The 18,781-nt window shown below is 49.4% G+C and overlaps 1 protein-coding gene across 1 annotated transcript in view; it reads right to left on the bottom strand.

Annotated features, from left to right (window-relative positions):
* Positions 1-18,781, bottom strand: part of LOC123488413 (serine hydroxymethyltransferase, cytosolic-like) — a gene marked incomplete at its 3' end in the record, with an annotated part of 35,945 nt that overhangs the window by 847 nt on the left and 16,317 nt on the right. The window contains exons 4-5 of the mRNA XM_045219330.1: positions 15,838-15,953; positions 13,592-13,752 (exon numbers count right to left, since the gene is read on the bottom strand). Of these exons, the coding sequence (XP_045075265.1) occupies positions 13,592-13,752; positions 15,838-15,953 (277 nt within the window). The remainder of the gene's footprint in view (positions 1-13,591; positions 13,753-15,837; positions 15,954-18,781) is intronic.

The following is an 18,781-nucleotide window of genomic DNA, read 5'->3' as shown; positions in this document are numbered from 1 at the left end:
CCGCAAACACCTTGAGAACGACTCACGAGCTCCTACTCTCTATGACAGCGTCAGCCGTTAAAGCTACCAAAAGCTGGCAGACATGTTTACATCCTGGTTAGTTTGGATCAGTTAGATGATTTCTGAAGTTAAGGGCAGATTTGGAAAGAAAAAAAAAGAAAACATCAAACCCAACTTTTAGAAAAAAACATAACAATTGATTTAAGAGTTTGTAATTTGGGAATGTTTTCTCTGAGTTACTATTATATGATGCGTTTCTGGCAATGAGAAAATCGGTGCTACACTGCCTTTAAAGGAACACTTCTGGGTTTTGGCAATGAGGCCCTTGATTCCCTTCGTCTTAATCTCGCCGGGACCCCTCCCCCTTCTTGCTTCTGTAACGTCGGCGTTTCCTCGCGGGGGGCGGGGTTGGGGGCGGGGGCTACCTCATCACGTGACCGACTAATGTCCGCTACACCTATTGCTGTTTAACCTTCCCTCTCTCTGGAAGTCTTATGCGTGCTAGCAGATAACCATAGACTTCCAGTCATTGCTGTTTAACCTTCCCTCTCTCTGGAAGTCTTATGCGTGCTAGCAGATAACCATAGACTTCCAGTCATTGCTGTTTAACCTTCCCTCTCTCTGGAAGTCTTATGCGTGCCAGCAGATAACCATAGACTTCTAGTCATTGCGCTAGTTAGCATTGGGTCGCGAACTACCTAATAATAATAATATGCCATTTAGCAGACGCTTTTAACCAAAGCGACTTACAGTCATGCTTCCCCAATCAAAAGCCTTGGATTAACACCGAGGGGTTGGCGCTAAACTAAAGGACAGGGCTTCCGCACACAGACAACTCTGAGGCTACGTCTGAGGACAGGAACAAGGACAGGAAGTCCCGCTACGACCTCTGCAGAGTCATCAAACGAGCAAAAAGGACAATCTAGGAACAAGGTGGAATCATATTCCACAGGCTCCGACGCCCGCTGCATGTGGCAGGGGGCTACAGTCCATTATGGATTACAAAAGAAAGACCCAGCTGTGATCTGCCCAAAACGATGCCTCTCTTCCAGACCAACTCAATGCATTTTATGTACGTTTTGACAATAACAACATCGTGCCGGGTGTGAGGGCCGCCACCGACCCAGAAGATAGGGGTGATCTCTCGCTCTCTCCGAGGCCGACGTGGGTAAAGTCTTTCATCAAGGTCAACACCCGCAAGACCGCGCGGGGGGCCTAGATGATATTCCAGGGCGCTTTCTCAGAGCAATGCGCAGAACAGCTGGCAGGCATATTCACGGTCACGCTCTCAAATGGTACAGCTGTAGATCTCGGAGGATTTGAGGGCCCATGCCAAACCTTTTCAACTTCCTGAGGGGGAAGAGGCGCCTTCTTCACAACTGCGCACGCGTGGACAACTTTAAAGTTGCTTAGTGATTTTGTACACCGAGGAACTTGAAGCTCTCGACCCAGAAACCTGACTTAACACTGTCAGGGAATGTTTTAACCAATCACATGACGCCTGATCCAATGCCGATCGCAGACCATCTTTGAATCAGTAACGAAGCGGTGTACAGTATGGAAAGCCATTCGATAGGTCAATAAGAGACGACAGCGCAGTACTTCCCATATCCTGCCCCCTTAACCACAGCATTTTAAAAAATAACTTAGAATCAGCCAATCAGGTGTAGAGGAGGGTAGGAGGGAGGGGCTACAGGTCAGTGAGACAACACCGCCTGGTCAAGGCCTTCACACAGCCCGAATAACAACATGAAAAACTAACACTGAAACAATGAAGTAACTGTGGTCAAGGTCCAGCTCTGTTCTGGTGATAGAACTGGGTGTCAAGACAGTTCTGTTCTCCCTATGGTTACCTTGGCTGGACAGGCAGGCTGAGTCAGGGTCCAGCTCTGTTCTGGTGATAGAACTGGGTGTCAAGACAGTTCTGTTCTCCCTATGGTTACCTTGGCTGGACAGGCAGGCCGAGTCAGGGTCCAGCTCTGTTCTGGTGATAGAACTGGGTGTCAAGACAGTTCTGTTCTCCCTATGGTTACCTTGGCTGGACAGGCAGGCCGAGTCAGGGTCCAGCTCTGTTCTGGTGATAGAACTGGGTGTCAAGACAGTTCTGTTCTCCCTATGGTTACCTTGGCTGGACAGGCAGGCCGAGTCAGGGTCCAGCTCTGTTCTGGTGATAGAACTGGGTGTCAAGACAGTTCTGTTCTCCCTATGGTTACCTTGGCTGGACAGGCAGGCCGAGTCAGGGTCCAGCTCTGTTCTGGTGATAGAACTGGGGGGTCAAGACAGTTCTGTTCTCCCTATGGTTACCTTGGCTGGACAGGCAGGCCGAGTCAGGGTCCAGCTCTGTTCTGGTGATAGAACTGGGTGTCAAGACAGTTCTGTTCTCCCTATGGTTACCTTGGCTGGACAGGCAGGCCGAGTCAGGGTCCAGCTCTGTTCTGGTGATAGAACTGGGTGTCAAGACAGTTCTGTTCTCCCTATGGTTACCTTGGCTGGACAGGCAGGCCGAGTCCGTCTGGAAAAGTCTCCTAGGAATTTTTAAGGACTTTGATCTCAAATAACCTCTGTGGTGTGTCTCTATACGCTGTCTCTCTGTGGTGTGTCTTCTATCGCTGTCTCTCTGTGGTGTGTCTCTCTATACGCTGTCTCTCTGTGGTGTGTCTTCTCGCTGTCTCTCTGTGGTGTGTCTCTCTATATCGCTGTCTCTCTGTGGTGTGTCTCTATACGCTGTCTCTCTGTGGTGTGTCTTCTATACGCTGTCTCTCTGTGGTGTGTCTCTATACGCTGTCTCTCTGTGGTGTGTCTTCTATATGCTGTCTCTCTGTGGTGTGTCTCTGTGGTGTCTCTCTATACGCTGTCTCTCTGTGGTGTGTCTCTATACGCCTGTCTCTCTGTGGTGTGTCTCTATACGCTGTCTCTCTGTGGTGTGTCTTCTATACGCTGTCTCTCTGTGGTGTGTTCTTCTATACGCTGTCTCTCTGTGGTGTCTCTCTATACGCTGTCTCTCTGTGGTGTGTCTTCTATACGCTGTCTCTCTGTGGTGTGTCTCTCTATATCGCTGTCTCTCTGTGGTGTGTCTCTATACGCTGTCTCTCTGTGGTGTGTCTTCTATACGCTGTCTCTCTGTGGTGTGTCTCTATCGCTGTCTCTCTGTGGTGTGTCTTCTATATGCTGTCTCTCTGTGGTGTGTCTCTGTGGTGTCTCTCTATACGCTGTCTCTCTGTGGTGTGTCTCTATACGCTGTCTCTCTGTGGTGTGTCTCTATACGCTGTCTCTCTGTGGTGTGTCTTCTATACGCTGTCTCTCTGTGGTGTGTCTTCTATACGCTGTCTCTCTGTGGTGTCTCTCTATACGCTGTCTCTCTGTGGTGTGTCTTCTATACGCTGTCTCTCTGTGGTGTGTCTCTATACGCTGTCTCTCTGTGGTGTGCTCTATACGCTGTCTCTCTGTGGTGTGTCTTCTATACGCTGTCTCTCTGTGGTGTGTCTCTATACGCTGTCTCTCTGTGGTGTGTCTTCTATATGCTGTCTCTCTGTGGTGTGTCTCTGTGGTGTCTCTCTATACGCTGTCTCTCTGTGGTGTGTCTCTATACGCTGTCTCTCTGTGGTGTGTCTCTCTATATATGCTGTCTCTCTGTGGTGTGTCTTCTATATGCTGTCTCTCTGTGGTGTGTCTCTGTGGTGTCTCTCTATACGCTGTCTCTCTGTGGTGTGTCTCTCTATACGCTGTCTCTCTGTGGTGTGTCTCTATACGCTGTCTCTCTGTGGTGTGTCTCTCTACGCTGTCTCTCTGTGGTGTGTCTCTCTATCGCTGTCTCTCTGTGGTGTGTCTCTCTATACGCTGTCTCTCTGTGGTGTGTCTCTATACGCTGTCTCTCTGTGGTGTGTCTCTCTATCGCTGTCTCTCTGTGGTGTGTCTCTCTATACGCTGTCTCTCTGTGGTGTGTCTCTATCGCTGTCTCTCTGTGGTGTGTCTCTATACGCTGTCTCTCTGTGGTGTGTCTCTATACGCTGTCTCTCTGTGGTGTGTCTCTATACGCTGTCTCTCTGTGGTGTCTCTCTATACGCTGTCTCTCTGTGGTGTGTCTCTATACGCTGTCTCTCTGTGGTGTGTCTCTCTATACGCTGTCTCTCTGTGGTGTCTCTCTATACGCTGTCTCTCTGTGGTGTGTCTCTATACGCTGTCTCTCTGTGGTGTGTCTCTCTATACGCTGTCTCTCTGTGGTGTGTCTCTATACGCTGTCTCTCTGTGGTGTGTCTCTATACGCTGTCTCTCTGTGGTGTGTCTCTATACACTGTCTCTCTGTGGTGTGTCTCTATACACTGTCTCTCTGTGGTGTGTCTCTATACGCTGTCTCTCTGTGGTGTGTCTCTATACGGCTGTCTCTCTGTGGTGTCTCTATCGCTGTCTCTCTGTGGTGTGTCTCTATCGCTGTCTCTCTGTGGTGTGTCTCTATACACTGTCTCTCTGTGGTGTCTCTCTATACGCTGTCTCTCTGTGGTGTGTCCTCTATCGCTGTCTCTCTGTGGTGTGTCTCTCTATACGCTGTCTCTCTGTGGTGTCTCTCTACGCTGTCTCTCTGTGGTGTGTCTCTATACGCTGTCTCTCTGTGGTGTCTCTATACGCTGTCTCTCTGTGGTGTGTCTCTATACGCTGTCTCTCTGTGGTGTGTCTCTATACGCTGTCTCTCTGTGGTGTCTCTCTATACGCTGTCTCTCTGTGGTGTGTCTCTATACGCTGTCTCTCTGTGGTGTGTCTCTCTATACGCTGTCTCTCTGTGGTGTCTCTCTATACGCTGTCTCTCTGTGGTGTGTCTCTATACGCTGTCTCTCTGTGGTGTGTCTCTCTATACGCTGTCTCTCTGTGGTGTGTCTCTATACGCTGTCTCTCTGTGGTGTGTCTCTATACGCTGTCTCTCTGTGGTGTGTCTCTATACACTATCTCTCTGTGGTGTGTCTCTATACACTGTCTCTCTGTGGTGTGTCTCTATACGCTGTCTCTCTGTGGTGTGTCTCTATACGCCGTCTCTCTGTGGTGTCTCTCTATACGCTGTCTCTCTGTGGTGTGTCTCTATACGCTGTCTCTCTGTGGTGTCTCTCTGTGGTATGTCTCTATACACTGTCTCTCTGTGGTGTCTCTCTATACGCTGTCTCTCTGTGGTGTGTCCTCTATACGCTGTCTCTCTGTGGTGTGTCTCTCTATACGCTGTCTCTCTGTGGTGTGTCTCTCTATACGCTGTCTCTCTGTGGTGTGTCTCTATACGCTGTCTCTCTGTGGTGTGTCTCTATACGCTGTCTCTCTGTGGTGTGTCTTCTATACGCTGTCTCTCTGTGGTGTGTCTTCTATACGCTGTCTCTCTGTGGTGTCTCTCTATACGCTGTCTCTCTGTGGTGTGTCTTCTATACGCTGTCTCTCTGTGGTGTGTCTCTCTATACGCTGTCTCTCTGTGGTGTGTCTCTATACGCTGTCTCTCTGTGGTGTGTCTTCTATACGCTGTCTCTCTGTGGTGTGTCTCTATACGCTGTCTCTCTGTGGTGTGTCTTCTATATGCTGTCTCTCTGTGGTGTGTCTCTGTGGTGTCTCTCTATACGCTGTCTCTCTGTGGTGTGTCTCTATACGCTGTCTCTCTGTGGTGTGTCTCTCTATACGCTGTCTCTCTGTGGTGTGTCTCTATACGCTGTCTCTCTGTGGTGTGTCTCTATACGCTGTCTCTCTGTGGTGTGTCTCTATACGCTGTCTCTCTGTGGTGTGTCTTCTATACGCTGTCTCTCTGTGGTGTGTCTTCTATACGCTGTCTCTCTGTGGTGTCTCTCTATACGCTGTCTCTCTGTGGTGTGTCTTCTATACGCTGTCTCTCTGTGGTGTGTCTCTCTATACGCTGTCTCTCTGTGGTGTGTCTCTATACGCTGTCTCTCTGTGGTGTGTCTCTATACGCTGTCTCTCTGTGGTGTGTCTCTATACGCTGTCTCTCTGTGGTGTGTCTTCTCATACGCTGTCTCTCTGTGGTGTGTCTTCTATACGCTGTCTCTCTGTGGTGTCTCTCTATACGCTGTCTCTCTGTGGTGTGTCTTCTATACGCTGTCTCTCTGTGGTGTGTCTCTCTATACGCTGTCTCTCTGTGGTGTGTCTCTATACGCTGTCTCTCTGTGGTGTGTCTTCTATACGCTGTCTCTCTGTGGTGTGTCTCTATACGCCTGTCTCTCTGTGGTGTGTCTTCTATATGCTGTCTCTCTGTGGTGTGTCTCTGTGGTGTCTCTCTATCGCTGTCTCTGTGGTGTGTCTCTATACGCTGTCTCTCTGTGGTGTGTCTCTCTATACGCTGTCTCTCTGTGGTGTGTCTCTCTATACGCTGTCTCTCTGTGGTGTGTCTCTATACGCTGTCTCTCTGTGGTGTGTCTCTATACGCTGTCTCTCTGTGGTGTGTCTTCTATACGCTGTCTCTCTGTGGTGTGTCTTCTATACGCTGTCTCTCTGTGGTGTCTCTCTATACGCTGTCTCTCTGTGGTGTGTCTTCTATCGCTGTCTCTCTGTGGTGTGTCTCTATACGCTGTCTCTCTGTGGTGTGTCTCTATACGCTGTCTCTCTGTGGTGTGTCTTCTATCGCTGTCTCTCTGTGGTGTGTCTCTATACGCTGTCTCTCTGTGGTGTGTCTTCTATATGCTGTCTCTCTGTGGTGTGTCTCTATACGCTGTCTCTCTGTGGTGTGTCTCTATACGCTGTCTCTCTGTGGTGTGTCTTCTATACGCTGTCTCTCTGTGGTGTGTCTCTCTACGCTGTCTCTCTGTGGTGTGTCTCTCTATACGCTGTCTCTCTGTGGTGTGTCTCTATACGCTGTCTCTCTGTGGTGTGTCTCTATACGCTGTCTCTCTGTGGTGTGTCTTCTATACGCTGTCTCTCTGTGGTGTGTCTTCTATACGCTGTCTCTCTGTGGTGTCTCTCTATACGCTGTCTCTCTGTGGTGTGTCTTCTATACGCTGTCTCTCTGTGGTGTGTCTCTCTATACGCTGTCTCTCTGTGGTGTGTCTCTATCGCTGTCTCTCTGTGGTGTGTCTTCTATACGCTGTCTCTCTGTGGTGTGTACTCTATACGCTGTCTCTCTGTGGTGTGTCTTCTATATGCTGTCTCTCTGTGGTGTGTCTCTGTGGTGTCTCTCTATACGCTGTCTCTCTGTGGTGTGTCTCTATACGCTGTCTCTCTGTGGTGTGTCTCTCTATACGCTGTCTCTCTGTGGTGTGTCTCTCTATACGCTGTCTCTCTGTGGTGTGTCTCTATACGCTGTCTCTCTGTGGTGTGTCTCTATCGCTGTCTCTCTGTGGTGTGTCTTCTATACGCTGTCTCTCTGTGGTGTGTCTTCTATACGCTGTCTCTCTGTGGTGTCTCTCTTATACGCTGTCTCTCTGTGGTGTGTCTTCTATACGCTGTCTCTCTGTGGTGTGTCTCTCTATACGCTGTCTCTCTGTGGTGTGTCTCTATACGCTGTCTCTCTGTGGTGTGTCTTCTATACGCTGTCTCTCTGTGGTGTGTCTCTATACGCTGTCTCTCTGTGGTGTGTCTTCTATATGCTGTCTCTCTGTGGTGTGTCTCTGTGGTGTGTCTCTATACGCTGTCTCTCTGTGGTGTGTCTCTATACGCTGTCTCTCTGTGGTGTGTCTCTCTCTATCGCTGTCTCTGTGGTGCTCTTGCTGTCTCTCTGTGGTGTGTCTCTATACGCTGTCTCTCTGTGGTGTGTCTCTCTCTATACGCTGTCTCTCTGTGGTGTGTCTCTATACGCTGTCTCTCTGTGGTGTGTCTCTCTATACGCTGTCTCTCTGTGGTGTGTCTCTCTATACGCTGTCTCTCTGTGGTGTCTCTCTATACGCTGTCTCTCTGTGGTGTGTCTTCTATATGCTGTCTCTCTGTGGTGTGTCTCTGTGGTGTCTCTCTATACGCTGTCTCTCTGTGGTGTGTCTCTATACGCTGTCTCTCTGTGGTGTGTCTCTCTATACGCTGTCTCTCTGTGGTGTGTCTCTCTATACGCTGTCTCTCTGTGGTGTGTCTCTATACGCTGTCTCTCTGTGGTGTGTCTCTATACGCTGTCTCTCTGTGGTGTGTCTTCTATACGCTGTCTCTCTGTGGTGTGTCTTCTATACGCTGTCTCTCTGTGGTGTCTCTCTATACGCTGTCTCTCTGTGGTGTGTCTTCTATACGCTGTCTCTCTGTGGTGTGTCTCTCTATACGCTGTCTCTCTGTGGTGTGTCTCTATACGCTGTCTCTCTGTGGTGTGTCTTCTATACGCTGTCTCTCTGTGGTGTGTCTCTATACGCTGTCTCTCTGTGGTGTGTCTTCTATATGCTGTCTCTCTGTGGTGTGTCTCTATACGCTGTCTCTCTGTGGTGTGTCTCTATACGCTGTCTCTCTGTGGTGTGTCTTCTATACGCTGTCTCTCTGTGGTGTGTCTCTATACGCTGTCTCTCTGTGGTGTGTCTCTCTATACGCTGTCTCTCTGTGGTGTGTCTCTATACGCTGTCTCTCTGTGGTGTGTCTCTATACGCTGTCTCTCTGTGGTGTGTCTTCTATACGCTGTCTCTCTGTGGTGTGTCTTCTATACGCTGTCTCTCTGTGGTGTCTCTCTATACGCTGTCTCTCTGTGGTGTGTCTTCTATACGCTGTCTCTCTGTGGTGTGTCTCTCTATACGCTGTCTCTCTGTGGTGTGTCTCTATACGCTGTCTCTCTCTGTGGTGTGTCTTCTATACGCTGTCTCTCTGTGGTGTGTCTCTATACGCTGTCTCTCTGTGGTGTGTCTTCTATATGCTGTCTCTCTGTGGTGTGTCTCTGTGGTGTCTCTCTATACGCTGTCTCTCTGTGGTGTGTCTCTATACGCTGTCTCTCTGTGGTGTGTCTCTCTATACGCTGTCTCTCTGTGGTGTGTCTCTCTATACGCTGTCTCTCTGTGGTGTGTCTCTATACGCTGTCTCTCTGTGGTGTGTCTCTATACGCTGTCTCTCTGTGGTGTGTCTTCTATACGCTGTCTCTCTGTGGTGTGTCTTCTATACGCTGTCTCTCTGTGGTGTCTCTCTATACGCTGTCTCTCTGTGGTGTGTCTTCTATACGCTGTCTCTCTGTGGTGTGTCTCTCTATACGCTGTCTCTCTGTGGTGTGTCTCTATACGCTGTCTCTCTGTGGTGTGTCTTCTATACGCTGTCTCTCTGTGGTGTGTCTCTCTATACGCTGTCTCTCTGTGGTGTGTCTTCTATATGCTGTCTCTCTGTGGTGTGTCTCTGTGGTGTCTCTCTATACGCTGTCTCTCTGTGGTGTGTCTCTATACGCTGTCTCTCTGTGGTGTGTCTCTCTATACGCTGTCTCTCTGTGGTGTGTCTCTCTATACGCTGTCTCTCTGTGGTGTGTCTCTCTATACGCTGTCTCTCTGTGGTGTGTCTCTATACGCTGTCTCTCTGTGGTGTGTCTCTCTATACGCTGTCTCTCTGTGGTGTGTCTCTATACGCTGTCTCTCTGTGGTGTGTCTCTCTATACGCTGTCTCTCTGTGGTGTCTCTCTATACGCTGTCTCTCTGTGGTGTGTCTCTCTATACGCTGTCTCTCTGTGGTGTGTCTCTATACGCTGTCTCTCTGTGGTGTGTCTCTATACGCTGTCTCTCTGTGGTGTGTCTCTATCGCTGTCTCTCTGTGGTGTGTCTCTTATACGCTGTCTCTCTGTGGTGTGTCTCTATACGCTGTCTCTCTGTGGTGTGTCTCTATACGCTGTCTCTCTGTGGTGTGTCTCTATACGCTGTCTCTCTGTGGTGTGTCTCTATACGCTGTCTCTCTGTGGTGTGTCTCTATACGCTGTCTCTCTGTGGTGTGTCTCTATACGCTGTCTCTCTGTGGTGTGTCTCTATACACTGTCTCTCTGTGGTGTGTCTCTATACGCTGTCTCTCTGTGGTGTGTCTCTATACGCTGTCTCTCTGTGGTGTGTCTCTATCGCTGTCTCTCTGTGGTGTGTCTCTATACGCTGTCTCTTGTCTCTGTGGTGTTGTCTCTATACGCTGTCTCTCTGTGGTGTCTCTCTATACGCTGTCTCTCTGTGGTGTGTCTCTCTATACGCTGTCTCTCTGTGGTGTGTCTCTATACGCTGTCTCTCTGTGGTGTGTCTCTATACGCTGTCTCTCTGTGGTGTGTCTTCTATACGCTGTCTCTCTGTGGTGTGTCTTCTATACGCTGTCTCTCTGTGGTGTCTCTCTACGCTGTCTCTCTGTGGTGTGTCTTCTATACGCTGTCTCTCTGTGGTGTGTCTCTATACGCTGTCTCTCTGTGGTGTGTCTCTATACGCTGTCTCTCTGTGGTGTGTCTTCTATACGCTGTCTCTCTGTGGTGTGTCTCTATACGCTGTCTCTCTGTGGTGTGTCTTCTATATGCTGTCTCTCTGTGGTGTGTCTCTGTGGTGTCTCTCTATACGCTGTCTCTCTGTGGTGTGTCTCTATACGCTGTCTCTCTGTGGTGTGTCTCTATACGCTGTCTCTCTGTGGTGTGTCTTCTATACGCTGTCTCTCTGTGGTGTGTCTTCTATACGCTGTCTCTCTGTGGTGTCTCTCTATACGCTGTCTCTCTGTGGTGTGTCTTCTATACGCTGTCTCTCTGTGGTGTGTCTCTATACGCTGTCTCTCTGTGGTGTGTCTCTATACGCTGTCTCTCTGTGGTGTGTCTCTATACGCTGTCTCTCTGTGGTGTGTCTTCTATATACGCTGTCTCTCTGTGGTGTCTCTCTATACGCTGTCTCTCTGTGGTGTGTCCTCTATACGCTGTCTCTCTGTGGTGTGTCTCTCTATACGCTGTCTATCTGTGGTGTGTCTCTCTATACGCTGTCTCTCTGTGGTGTGTCTCTCTATCGCTGTCTCTCTGTGGTGTGTCTCTCTATACGCTGTCTCTCTGTGGTGTGTCTCTCTATACGCTGTCTCTCTGTGGTGTGTCTCTATACGCTGTCTCTCTGTGGTGTGTCTCTCTATCGCTGTTTTTCTGTGGTGTGTCTCTATACGCTGTCTCTCTGTGGTGTGTCTTCTATATGCTGTCTCTCTGTGGTGTGTCTATACGCTGTCTCTCTGTGGTGTCTCTCTATACGCTGTCTCTCTGTGGTGTGTCTCTCTATCGCTGTCTCTCTGTGGTGTGTCTCTATCGCTGTCTCTCTGTGGTGTGTCTTCTATATGCTGTCTCTCTGTGGTGTGTCTCTATCGCTGTCTCTCTGTGGTGTCTCTCTATACGCTGTCTCTCTGTGGTGTGTCTTCTATACGCTGTCTCTCTGTGGTGTGTCTTCTATACGCTGTCTCTCTGTGGTGTCTCTCTATACGCTGTCTCTCTGTGGTGTGTCTTCTATACGCTGTCTCTCTGTGGTGTGTCTCTATACGCTGTCTCTCTGTGGTGTGTCTCTCTATACGCTGTCTCTCTGTGGTGTGTCTCTATACGCTGTCTCTCTGTGGTGTGTCTTCTATATACGCTGTCTCTCTGTGGTGTCTCTCTATACGCTGTCTCTCTGTGGTGTCTCTCTATACGCCGTCTCTCTGTGGTGTGTCCTCTATACGCTGTCTCTCTGTGGTGTGTCTCTCTATACGCTGTCTATCTGTGGTGTGTCTCTCTATACGCTGTCTCTCTGTGGTGTGTCTCTCTATACGCTGTCTCTCTGTGGTGTGTCTCTCTATACGCTGTCTCTCTGTGGTGTGTCTCTCTATACGCTGTCTCTCTGTGGTGTGTCTCTATACGCTGTCTCTCTGTGGTGTGTCTCTATATCGCTGTTTTCTCTGTGGTGTGTCTCTATACGCTGTCTCTCTGTGGTGTGTCTTCTATATGCTGTCTCTCTGTGGTGTGTCTATACGCTGTCTCTCTGTGGTGTCTCTCTATACGCTGTCTCTCTGTGGTGTGTCTCTCTATACGCTGTCTCTCTGTGGTGTGTCTCTATACGCTGTCTCTCTGTGGTGTGTCTTCTATATGCTGTCTCTCTGTGGTGTGTCTATACGCTGTCTCTCTGTGGTGTGTCTCTCTATACGCTGTCTCTCTGTGGTGTGTCTCTCTATACGCTGTCTATCTGTGGTGTGTCTCTCTATACGCTGTCTCTCTGTGGTGTGTCTCTCTATACGCTGTCTCTCTGTGGTGTGTCTCTCTATACGCTGTCTCTCTGTGGTGTGTCTCTCTATACGCTGTCTCTCTGTGGTGTGTCTCTATACGCTGTCTCTCTGTGGTGTGTCTTCTATATGCTGTCTCTCTGTGGTGTGTCTATACGCTGTCTCTCTGTGGTGTGTCTCTCTATACGCTGTCTCTCTGTGGTGTGTCTCTATATACGCTGTCTCTCTGTGGTGTCTCTCTATACGCTGTCTCTCTGTGGTGTCTCTCTATACGCTGTCTCTCTGTGGTGTGTCTCTATCGCTGTCTCTCTGTGGTGTGTCCTCTATACGCTGTCTCTCTGTGGTGTGTCTCTCTATACGCTGTCTCTCTGTGGTGTGTCTCTCATACGCTGTCTCTCTGTGGTGTGTCTCTATACGCTGTCTCTCTGTGGTGTGTCTCTCTATACGCTGTCTCTCTGTGGTGTGTCTCTCTATACGCTGTCTCTCTGTGGTGTGTCTCTCTATACGCTGTCTCTCTGTGGTGTCTCTCTATACGCTGTCTCTCTGTGGTGTGTCTCTATACGCTGTCTCTCTGTGGTGTGTCTCTCTATACGCTGTCTCTCTGTGGTGTGTCTCTATACGCTGTCTCTCTGTGGTGTGTCTCTATACGCTGTCTCTCTGTGGTGTCTCTCTATACGCTGTCTCTCTGTGGTGTGTCTCTATCGCTGTCTCTCTGTGGTGTGTCTCTATACGCTGTCTCTCTGTGGTGTCTCTCTATACGCTGTCTCTCTGTGGTGTGTCTCTATACGCTGTCTCTCTGTGGTGTGTCTCTATACGCTGTCTCTCTGTGGTGTCTCTCTGTGGTGTGTCTCTATACGCTGTCTCTCTGTGGTGTCTCTCTATACGCTGTCTCTCTGTGGTGTGTCTCTATACGCTGTCTCTCTGTGGTGTCTCTCTATACGCTGTCTCTCTTGTGGTGTGTCTCTCTATACGCTGTCTCTCTGTGGTGTGTCTTCTATACGCTGTCTCTCTGTGGTGTGTCTTCTATACGCTGTCTCTCTGTGGTGTGTCTCTATACGCTGTCTCTCTGTGGTGTGTCTCTATACGCTGTCTCTCTGTGGTGTGTCTCTATACGCTGTCTCTCTGTGGTGTTCTCTCTATACGCTGTCTCTCTGTGGTGTGTCTTCTATATCGCTGTCTCTCTGTGGTGTGTCTCTCTATACGCTGTCTCTCTGTGGTGTGTCTCTATACGCTGTCTCTCTGTGGTGTGTCTTCTATACGCTGTCTCTCTCTGTGGTGTCTCTCTCTATACGCTGTCTCTCTGTGGTGTGTCTCTATACGCTGTCTCTCTCTGTGGTGTGTCTCTCTATACGCTGTCTCTCTGTGGTGTGTCTCTCTATACGCTGTCTCTCTCTGTGGTGTGTCTCTATACGCTGTCTCTCTGTGGTGTGTCTCTATACGCTGTCTCTCTGTGGTGTGTCTCTCTATATATGCTGTCTCTGTGGTGTGTGTGTGTGTGTGTGTTTACCTTGTAGGGCATGGACTCAAAGAAGATGGATGTGGCAGAGATCTTCTTCTTGTCCGTCATGAAGCCGTGTGTCAGGTGACCTCCATCAGGTAGGTCCAGACCCATGATCCGCCCATGAGGCTCCACGATGGCCGTGTACACAGCAAAGTTAGCAGGGGAGCCTAGAAACACAAAACACACATCCACCAAGTTAGACACCACACAGCTGTACTGAGCTGGCCTGGTTCCACCTCTACCAAGTTAGCAGGAGACACCACACAGCTGTACTGAGCTGGCCTGGTTCCACATCCACCAAGTTAGCAGGAGACACCACACAGCTGTACTGAGCTGGCCTGGTTCCACATCCACCCAGTTAGACACTACACAGCTGTACTGAGCTGGCCTGGTTACACCTCCACCAAGTTAGCAGGAGACACCACACGCTGTACTGAGCTGGCCTGGTTCCACCTCCACCAAGTTAGCAGGAGACACCACACAGCTGTACTGAGCTGGCCTGGTTCCACATCCACCCAGTTAGACACTACACAGCTGTACTGAGCTGGCCTGGTTCCACCTCCACCAAGTTAGCAGGAGACACCACACAGCTGTACTGAGCTGGCCTGGTTCCACCTCCACCAAGTTAGCAGGAGACACCACACAGCTGTACTGAGCTGGCCTGGTTCCACATCCACCAAGTTAGACACCACACAGCTGTACTGAGCTGGCCTGGTTCCACATCCACCAAGTTAGCAGGAGACACCACACAGCTGTACTGAGCTGGCCTGGTTCCACATCCACCAAGTTAGCAGGAGACACCACACAGCTGTACTGAGCTGGCCTGGTTCCACATCCACCAAGTTAGCAGGAGACACCACACAGCTGTACTGAGCTGGCCTGGTTCCACATCCACCAAGTTAGACACCACACAGCTGTACTGAGCTGGCCTGGTTCCACATCCACCAAGTTAGCAGGAGACACCACACAGCTGTACTGAGCTGGCCTGGTTCCACATCCACCAAGTTAGCAGGAGACACCACACAGCTGTACTGAGCTGGCCTGGTTCCACATCCACCAAGTTAGCAGGAGACACCACACAGCTGTACTGAGCTGGCCTGGTTCCACATCCACCAAGTTAGACACCACACAGCTGTACTGAGCTGGCCTGGTTCCACATCCACCAAGTTAGCAGGAGACACCACACAGCTGTACTGAGCTGGCCTGGTTCCACATCCACCAAGTTAGACACCACACAGCTGTACTGAGCTGGCCTGGTTCCACCTCCACCAAGTTAGCAGGAGACACCACACAGCTGTACTGAGCTGGCCTGGTCCCACATCCACCAAGTTAGCAGGAGACACCACACAGCTGTACTGAGCTGGCCTGGTTCCACATCCACCAAGTTAGACACCACACAGCTGTACTGAGCTGGCCTGGTTCCACATCCACCAAGTTAGCAGGAGACACCACACAGCTGTACTGAGCTGGCCTGGTTCCACCTCCACCAAGTTAGCAGGAGACACCACACAGCTGTACTGAGCTGGCCTGGTTCCACATCCACCAAGTTAGCAGGAGACACCACACAGCTGTACTGAGCTGGCCTGGTTCCACCTCCACCAAGTTAGCAGGAGACACCACACAGCTGTACTGAGCTGGCCTGGTTCCACATCCACCAAGTTAGCAGGAGACACCACACAGCTGTACTGAGCTGGCCTGGTTCCACATCCACCAAGTTAGCAGGAGACACCACACAGCTGTACTGAGCTCTCTGCGTAGTGTGTGTGTGTGTCTCTGCGTAGTGTGTGTGTGTCTCTGCGTAGTGTGTGTCTGTGTAGTGGGTCTCTGTGTGTGTGTCTCTCTGCGTAGTGTGTGTGTGTGTCTCTGTGTAGTGTGTGTGTGTCTCTGTGTAGTGTGTGTGTCTCTGTGTAGTGTGTGTGTGTGTCTCTGCGTAGTGTGTGTCTGTGTAGTGTGTCTCTCTGTGTAGTGTGTGTGTGTCTCTCTGTGTAGTGTGTGTCTGTGTAGTGTGTCTCTCTGTGTAGTGTGTGTGTGTCTCTCTGTGTAGTGTGTGTGTGTATAGTGTGTCTCTCTGTGTAGTGTGTGTATGTGTCTCTGTGTAGTGTGTGTGTGTGTCTCTGCGTAGTGTGTGTCTGTGTAGTGTGTCTCTCTGTGTAGTGTGTGTGTGTCTCTCTGTGTAGTGTGTGTGTGTATAGTGTGTCTCTCTGTGTAGTGTGTGTATGTGTCTCTGCGTAGTGTGTGTGTCTCTGCGTTACCTGAGTATGGCTGTACGTTGACCCCCCACTTGTCAGCGTCCAGTCCGTAGGCCTCCAGAGCTCTCCTCTGACACAGACGCTCCAACTCATCTACATGTTCCGTACCGCCGTAGTATCTACACACACACACACACACACTTAGTAGGTGGATCTCTTCTAGAGCTGTTAAGAGTGGAGTCTGTGTGTGTTTAGTGTTTCTCTGAGTGATGTGTCTCGGTGTGTATGTCTGCATGTTGTGTACCTGTCCGTGGTGTGTGTGTGTGTGTGTGTGTGTGTGTGTGTCTGTGTGTGTCTGTGTGTGTCTGTGTGTGTGTGTGTGTGTGTGTGTGTGTGTGTGTGTGTGTGTGTGTGTGTGTGTGTGTGTGTGTGTGTGTGTCTGTCTGTCTGTCTGTGTGTGTCTGTGTGTGTGTCTGTGTGTGTCTGTGTGTGTCTGTGTGTGTCTGTGTGTCTGTCTGTCTGTCTGTCTGTCTGTCTGTCTGTCTGTCTGTCTGTCTGTCTGTCTGTCTGTCTGTGTGTGTGTGTGTGTGTGTGTGTGTGTGTGTGTCAGCACCTACATTACCAGTCAATAGTGTGGACACACCTCCTCATCCCAGGAGTTTTCTTTATTTTTACTATTTTCTACATTGTAGAAGACATCAAAACTATGAAATAACACATAATAATAATAATAATAATAATATATCCATTTGCATTTTATCCAAACAAATTTTTTTGTGTTGTGTCTTCTTCTTTCACACATGTAGTAACCAAAAAGTGTTAAATCAAAATATATTTGAGATTTGAGATTCTTCAAAGTCGCCACCCTTTGCCTTGATGACAGCTTTGCACACTCTTGGCATTCTCTCGATGAGGAAAAAGGTCTGAATACTTTCCGAATGCATGTGTGTGTGTTTGTATATATAAACTCAGCAAAAAAAGAAATGTCCCCTCACTGTCAACTGCGTTTATTTTCAGCAAACTTAACATGTGTAAATATTTGTATGAACATAACAAGATTCAACAACTGAGACATAAACTGAACAAGTTCCACAGACATGTGACTAACAGAAATGTAATAATGTGTCCCTGAACAAAGGGGGGGGTCAAAATCAAAAGTAACAGTCAGTATCTGGTGTGGCCACCAGCTGCATTAAGTACTGCAGTGCATCTCCTCCTCATGGACTGCACCAGATTTGCCAGTTCTTGCTGTGAGATGTTACCCCACTCTTCCACCAAGGACATTTCTGGGGGGAATGGCCCTAGCCCTCACCCTCCGATCCAACAGGTCCCAGACGTGCTCAATGGGATTGAGATCCGGGCTCTTCGCTGGCCGTGGCAGAACACTGACATTCCTGTCTTGCAGGAAATCACGCACAGAACGAGCAGTATGGCTGGTGGCATTGTCATGCTGGAGGGTCATGTCAGGATGAGCCTGTAGGAAGGGTACCACATGAGGGAGGAGGATGTCTTCCCTGTAACGCACAGCGTTGAGATTGCCTGCAATGACAACAAGCTCAGTCCGATGATGCTGTGACACACCGCCCCAGACCATGACGGACCCTCCCACCTCCAAAATCGATCCCGCTCCAGAGTACAGGCCTCGGTGTAACCCTCATTCCTTCAACGATAAACGCAAATCCGACCATCACCCCTTGAGACAAAACCGTGACTCGTCAGTGAAGAGCACTTTTTGCCAGTCCTGTCTGGTCCAGCGACGGTGGGTTTGTGCCCATAGGCGACGTTGCTGGTGATGTCTGGTGAGGACCTGTCTTACAACAGGCCTATAAGCCCTCAGTCCAGCCTCTCTCAGCCTATTGCGGACAGTCTGAGCACTGATGGAGGGATTGTGCGTTCCTGGTGTAACTCAGGCAGTTGTTGTTGCCATCCTGTACCTGTCCCGCAGGTGTGATGTTCGGATGTACCGATCCTGTGCAGGTGTTGTTACACGTGGTCTGCCACTGCGAGGACGATCAGCTGTCCGTCCTGTCTCCCTGTAGCGCTGTCTTAGGCGTCTCACAGTACGGACATTGCAATTTATTGCCCTGGCCACATCTGCAGTCCTCACGCCTCCTTGCAGCATGCCTAAGGCACGTTAACGCAGATGAGCAGGGACCCTGGGCATCTTTCTTTTGGTGTTTTTCAGAGTCAGTAGAAAGGCCTCTTTAGTGTCCTAAGTTTTCATACCTGTGACCTTAATTGCCTACCGTCTGTAAGCTGTTAGTGTCTTAGGTGCATGTTCATTAAATTGTTTATGGTTCATTGAACAAGCATGGGAAACAGTGTTTAAACCCTTTACAATGAAGATCTGTGAAGTTATTTAGAATTTTCCAAATTATCTTTGAAAGACAGGGTCCTGAAAAAGGGACGTTTCTTTTTTTACTGAGTTTATGTATATATATATATATATATATATATATATATATATATGTGTGTGTGTCTGTGTTGGTATACCTATATAGACTTCAACTGTATATATGTATGCATGTATGTATGCATGTGTGTCTCTGAGTATTCCACAGTACACGCCAGTATTCCTCTGAGTATTCCACAGTACACACCAGTATTCCTCTGAGTATTCCACAGTACACACCAGTATTCCACAGTACACACCAGTATTCCTCTGAGTATTCCACAGTACACACCAGTATTCCTCTGAGTATTCCACAGTACACACCAGTATTCCACAGTACACACCAGTATTCCTCTGAGTATTCCACAGTACACACCAGTATTCCACAGTACACACCAGTATTCCACAGTACACACCAGTATTCCTCTGAGTATTCCACAGTACACACCAGTATTCCTCTGAGTATTCCACAGTACACACCAGTATTCCACAGTACACACCAGTATTCCACAGTACACACCAGTATTCCTCTGAGTATTCCACAGTACACACCAGTATTCCTCTGAGTATTCCACAGTACACACCAGTATTCCACAGTACACACCAGTATTCCAC

This window comes from Coregonus clupeaformis, unplaced genomic scaffold (assembly GCF_020615455.1).
Source record: "Coregonus clupeaformis isolate EN_2021a unplaced genomic scaffold, ASM2061545v1 scaf2281, whole genome shotgun sequence".
In the NCBI taxonomy this organism is placed as follows: domain Eukaryota; kingdom Metazoa; phylum Chordata; class Actinopteri; order Salmoniformes; family Salmonidae; genus Coregonus; species Coregonus clupeaformis.
This window is presented reverse-complemented; position numbering and strand designations above follow the sequence as displayed.